The sequence below is a fragment of the Octopus bimaculoides genome, chromosome 8 (genome assembly GCF_046866305.1).
Source record: "Octopus bimaculoides isolate indiv1 chromosome 8, ASM4686630v1, whole genome shotgun sequence".
Taxonomy (NCBI): domain Eukaryota; kingdom Metazoa; phylum Mollusca; class Cephalopoda; order Octopoda; family Octopodidae; genus Octopus; species Octopus bimaculoides.
In genome coordinates this window covers 56,195,162-56,201,342 of record NC_142935.1, presented here as the reverse complement: position 1 = coordinate 56,201,342, position 6,181 = coordinate 56,195,162, and the positions used below count along the sequence as shown (strand labels likewise).

The window sequence follows — 6,181 nt, the reverse complement described above, 5'->3', positions numbered from 1 at the left end:
TATATATATATATATATATATATATATATATATATATATATATATATATATATATATATATATATATATATACATATACATATATATATATATATGAGTATATACACACACATGTGTATGTGTGCACACATACATATATTTCATTCATCATCATCACCACCATCACCATTTAAATTCATTTTCCATACTGGCATGGTTTGGATAGTTTGACAGGATCCAACAAGCCATAGGGCTATGCCATGCTTTAATGTCAGCTTTGGCATAGTTTCTACAACTGGATACCCTTTCTAATGGCAACCACTTGACAGTGTACTGGGTGCTTTTTTTCATGCCACCAGAACTAGTGAGGTTTTCAACTAACTTGCAAGACTGGGAAAGAGCAAAGAAAGTGTAATATTGCAAGGTTAGCTTTAATCCTGTTTCACTGAAGTCCATTCAACCCACTCTTGTGTTGGTGCTGTAAAAGATTCCACTCAATACACTTTATAAGGTGGTCAGTATTAAGAAGGGCATCCTGCTGTAGAGATCTAGCCAAATGATATGTATGGGAAACAATTGTAAGGCACAGTGGCTTTCTGTAAGAAACAGCTTGGATCATGATGATTGGTCCAAACCATGATGACTAGTCTATGGAAAGAGGATATGAAATGATGTTGATGTATGCATACCTATACACACACCACTTATCCACACATGCATGCACAGGTATTTTCAACTGATTCCTTATACTAATTGTAGATTATATATGTATGTATGTATGTATGTATGCGTGTGTGTTTATGTATGTGCATACTATTATTAGTGGAAAATAATCCTGAACAATAGCAATACTTTCTGCCTAAGTACAATGCATGTATTGTAAAGCTGTTTTTTTTTTACCTTCTCTGTATTGTCAATTGTATTGATCTTCTATTGTCTTATTGGTATTTTATATATTAATAGAGTTGATAGGATTTTAAAGCAGAACCACATAACGTAGAATAACACATCACACAAATAAGGCTTCCTGAAACATCATCAACCCAGTCTGTTTATTCTGAGACTTTAAATAATAGCAATAATGATGATAATAATGGTAATACAAAAAGAATAAGCATTTAGTCTGTTGAATTGATCACAGTATATGACTGGTTTATATTTTAGTAGACAGAGGAATGAAAAACAAATGTCATCTTTGATGGGATTTAAATTCAGAATATAGAGAGATGAAACTAAATACTTTTGAGAATTTATCCAAGCCCGTAGTATTTCTGCCATCTCCACAACCATCATGATTATAATAATAGCAGCAGCAGCCTTTTGAGTTAAAGAGGCAGTCAATGGCTTGTTAAAAACCATTAACTTAACATAACCATTTTGCCTCAACAAAACTATTTAGAGTGAGTGACAGATAAGTTGACTCTATGGATGGGAAATTCATCCATGGAGTTTAAAATCTTGCAAATGTCTCCATGTTATGGATTCCTTTCTCTCCAGTTAAGGTGACTCCTTGTGAGGGAGACAATTAACATTTACTACATTTTACGTTCAATGGCTTTAGTTTAGATTTCAAACTCTACTGAGATTGAATCAACCATGTTCGCTATTTGTTGCTATTCATATAGTCAACTGGATTAAAGTATTGAGAAGGGAGAGAAGTCAATCTCTGAATGGGTTTGATATTGTGTGATTTTCTTCCCATGAGGTGTATACTTGTAGAGGGTTATCTATTTCTCCATAAATCAAGGTATTTTTACAACTTGTTAGTTTCTTCTGACATGTATAGTCTCATTTGCTTTTATTCTGCTTGATGTTTTTATATGATGGTTTCAAATGCTTGGTTGAGTAGATGGAAAAAGTTAAATGTGAGAATCAATGTGTATTGTACCTTACTAGCATACATAGCAATATTTTAATGTTCTAAGGCTGTGAACTGGCTGAATCATTAGCACACCGGGCAAAATGCTTAGCAGTATTTTGTCTGTCTTTAAATTCGGTGTTCAAATTCCACCAAGGTCAAATTTGTTTTTCATCCTTTCAGGTTCAATAGAATACATACCAGTTAAACACTGGAGTCGATGTAAGCTACTTACCCCTCCCCCTGAACTTGCTGGCCTTGTGCCAAAATTTCAAACCAATATGTTAATGCTCTGACATTTTTTTTTTTTTTTTGTAGGTATGTTCATTATTTCACTGGTCTACTATCCAGTGCAATCAACATCAACAGTGAAGCTCTTTATCTTCACCACATCCTTATCCATGGGGTCCCCAACTTTGATGGCAAGGGGGGCTGTCGGCCATTTATTAAGGTTTACCAAGGAATGCAGCCTATGTTTACATCAGGAATCTAGTAAGTAATAAACATTCTTTTATACTAAGTATTTTTCTATAACTGTAAGCATCAAATTTACAAAATACATTCTGATAGAACAAAATGAGCCACCAAATAGCAAATAACCAAACCACTCCACTCGCATCAGTCTGTGAGCAGCCCTGTACCATCTATACAGTGTTTGTAGCCTTAATTATGTGTAATGCTTAAGTTAAGAAGACCAAGATATCAAATTGTGTAGACATGCTAACTTAAGTGATTATGACAATCTTATCTTTGGGCATGGAAAACCACCATCGTAAAAGGACCATAAAATTACTGTATTCACTAGTTACAGTAACAAATTTCATAACTTTCTGAATCATTGAATCAAAAATTTAGTTCTCCTATTTCGTTGTTTTAGTGTTTGAACATTTTGTGCATTTTATTATAATGTACAGTATTTAATGTCTGAATTGAATTGAGCAAATTTGATCTCCCAAAGTGTAGGCTCTGAACTTGATAACTTTTAAATACGAATCCTTGTGCTTTGCATTAACTTCATTGTTCTTGTGTAATTAGCCACATTGATGTTATGGTGTGTCTAGGAAAAGCGCCTTAGTTAGCTGTTGGTTTCTGGAAGTATGAAATTTGTAAAGGGCTGGGGGAGAAATGTTTGATATACCTTTCAAAGACTGTAACAACACAACATAATACATAGGTTCTGTGAATTTAATTCAAAATGGAAAATGAAGCATTGAATTTAGTCTTTGACACTCTTCATATGCTTTATCTCCTTTTACAGTCTCTCTCATACCATCTCTGCTTGCACATTCTGGTGTCTTTAATGATATGTCGTTTAACTTAATTCCATTGCAGTACTGTCACTGACAACATGCAGAAGGTGTGGATATCAATATCACCTGGAATACCACTTCGTGGAGATGTCCTCATCAAATGTTATCACAAAAAACCTAAGGGAAACCAACGCGAGATAATTTGGCGTTGTCAGTTCCATACCTGTGCTATTTCTGAGAGCAGCTTAGTGTTTAGCAGACAGGAACTTGATGAAGCTTGTAACGGTAAGAAATATTTCTTCTCTAACCATCTGATGATTTAAACATTGCATGACTATTAATGTGAAATCTACACTGTTGATTTACTGTTGTGTATATCAAGATCTGTTTGATCTCACTCCTACATGTAGACCTATTATATTCATCATCACCCATCCATCCATCTAATTTTCCATGCTTGTATGGGTCAAATGGGATTTGTTAAGGCAGATTTTCTATGGCTGGATGCCCTTCCTGTCACCAAACACTCACCTGTTTCCAAGCGTGGTAATATATTCCCATTTGTAAACCTGCTTTTCATAGAAGAATGGAATCAACCAACTTTGCTTGTATGGCTATGACGGTCCTTGATAACTATTACATGATATCAGGACAAGGGCACACACACGACAAGTTTCTTTAAGTTGCCATATACCAAATCCACTGACAGGGCTTTGGTTGCCTGCATAATGGGACTGAACCCATGACCAAGTGGTACTAGACTAAACAACATCAACAAAAGCACCCTAGTGATGTCATTTGGCTCCTTGTTGACTAACTGTGAAAACAAGTTAATATCTCTGCCATGACATCATGGCCATAATAACACTATACAGTAATCTACTGTTGAACCAGTTTTATAAATGCCCCTTTCCCTTTCACTCCCACCTTAAACAATAAAGCAGCATCCCTAAATTATTATTTAACTACTTCCTCTCTATCAATCACTCTCTTTCTTTCTCTCTGTTGATCTCTCTGTCCACCCCCCCACTCTTTCTTTCTCTCTGTCTGTTCACACATACCCTACCAGCTCTCTCTCTCTCTCTCTCTCTCTCTCTCTCTCTCTCTCTCTCTTCAGTGTCATGTTAGGTTTCTGTAGTTTATTCAAATGTTCTCCTCCCACTGAGTAGCTGTGACCAGAATTGGCCTGCCACAGAAATAAATGATAATAGTGATGATGATGATGATGATGATGATGGAATAACAACGATAAAAAGATATAACAATAATGCTATTATTATAAAAGAACTTTTCAACTCTGTTCCAATGTATACCCATAGGTGGATCTGGAAGTGTTCAGTGTATGCACATGTATGATGTCTTTGTAGTATATACAAATGTTCGACTATATACACACATATGAGAATAAGCTGGTGCTCATATATAGACACACATATTCATACATGTGTTTACATTTATACACACGTTATATTTTTGTATAGAGACACGTATAAACATATAAATTTATATCATATATATATATATATATATATATATATATATATAGATAAATATTTTTATATACACTCATGCTCACACACACAAACATACAGTAACACACACTCACACAGTAACACATACACACATACAGTAACCCACACAGTAAATGTTAAGCAGAAGCTTGCATCTATTTTGATCTTAAACATCATATCTTTTCCTCCTACTCTCTCTTTTATCTTCTCTTTCTCTGTCTCTCTCTCTCTCTCTCACTTTCTCTGCCTATATTTTTCTTCTAGTTTCCTACTTTTCTTTCCCCATCTGTTTTCAGACAACCCTTCCCACCCCCACTCTACTTTCAACCTTTACACATATATCACAATCTCATACACAAGCATTCACATGCAGATGCACCTACACATCTTCCCTGTATATGTTTGTACACACCTACATATGTTTACATACACACACATGAACGTTCTGTAGTTCTTCAGTTTGTTTTAGCTATAACTACTGTGGCCAGGCTAGAGCATCCCCTATCTCTGTCTTGTCTTTTTCTTTTTCACCTCCATTCTCTCTCACTCTCTCTCTCTCTTGTGTGAGAGAGAAATAGTGTGAGTCTATGTATTTCTGTCATGTCTCTCTTTCTGTTTTCATCCTTTTCACTTCTACAGCATCTTTCTCACTTGTATAGCCTCTTTCTCTCTCTATCTCTCTCTCTCTCTCTCTCTCTCTCTCTCTCTCACAGACACACACACACAAACACACTTGTCTGTGTGGTACCTTTCTCTTTACGTCTCTCTCTGCCTCTCTCTCTCCTCTATCTTTTTGTTGTCTTTCATGACTTAATAAATATTCTATGTCAACTGTATCCCTAATTTAGAGAGAACGGACAAGAGAGAGCAGGAAAAGTGGTACCCCACAGCCCTTTTATGCTGCTCAGACTATAATTTTACAATGTTAAAATCTTCATAGATAGAGGACCCACCTATTCAGGGAGGTAGTTTCATAGGGAAGCAGTCTGAGATATCAGGATCTTCTAAAAGAGGTTGGTTTGCTTATTGATGGTCATCTACCAACGTTGCCTTCCTGGCACTTGTGCCAGTGGGATGTGAAAAGACATTCGAGCGAGATCGTTGCCAGTACCGCTGGAGTAGCTCCTGTGCAGGTGGCACGTAAAATACACCATTTCGAGCGTGGCCGTTGCTAGTACCTCCTCACTGGCCTTCGTGCCGGTGGCATGTAAAAGCACCCACTACACTCTCGGAGTGGTTGGCATTAGGAAGGGCATCCAGCTGTAGAAACTCTGCCAAATCAGATTGGAGCCTGGTGTAGCCATCTGGTTCACCAACCCTCAGTCAAATCGTCCAACCCATGCTAGCATGGAAAGCGGACATTAAAAGATGATGGTGATCTTCATCTTGAATACAGTGTAGAGGGTGGAGATATTTATGTATATAATATCTAGTATGGTAAATGCATTGTCTTTATGAAGGTGTATGGCTTAGTGGTTAGGGTATTCAGCTCACAATCGTCAGGTCATGAGTTCAATTTCCAGCGATGCATTGTGCCCTTGAGCAAGACAGTTTATTTCATATTGCTTCAGTCAACTCAGCCG

General features: G+C 36.6%; 1 protein-coding gene across 5 annotated transcripts in view; it reads left to right on the top strand.

The window, feature by feature from the left end:
• LOC106882633 (tensin-3) overlaps positions 1–6,181 on the top strand; it is a 255,983-nt gene that overhangs the window by 226,607 nt on the left and 23,195 nt on the right. For all 5 annotated transcript variants that reach the window (XM_089356522.1, XM_089356521.1, XM_089356525.1 and 2 more), the window contains 2 exons: positions 2,156–2,329; positions 3,170–3,372. In XM_089356522.1, the coding sequence (XP_089212648.1) occupies positions 2,156–2,329; positions 3,170–3,372 (377 nt within the window). The remainder of the gene's footprint in view (positions 1–2,155; positions 2,330–3,169; positions 3,373–6,181) is intronic.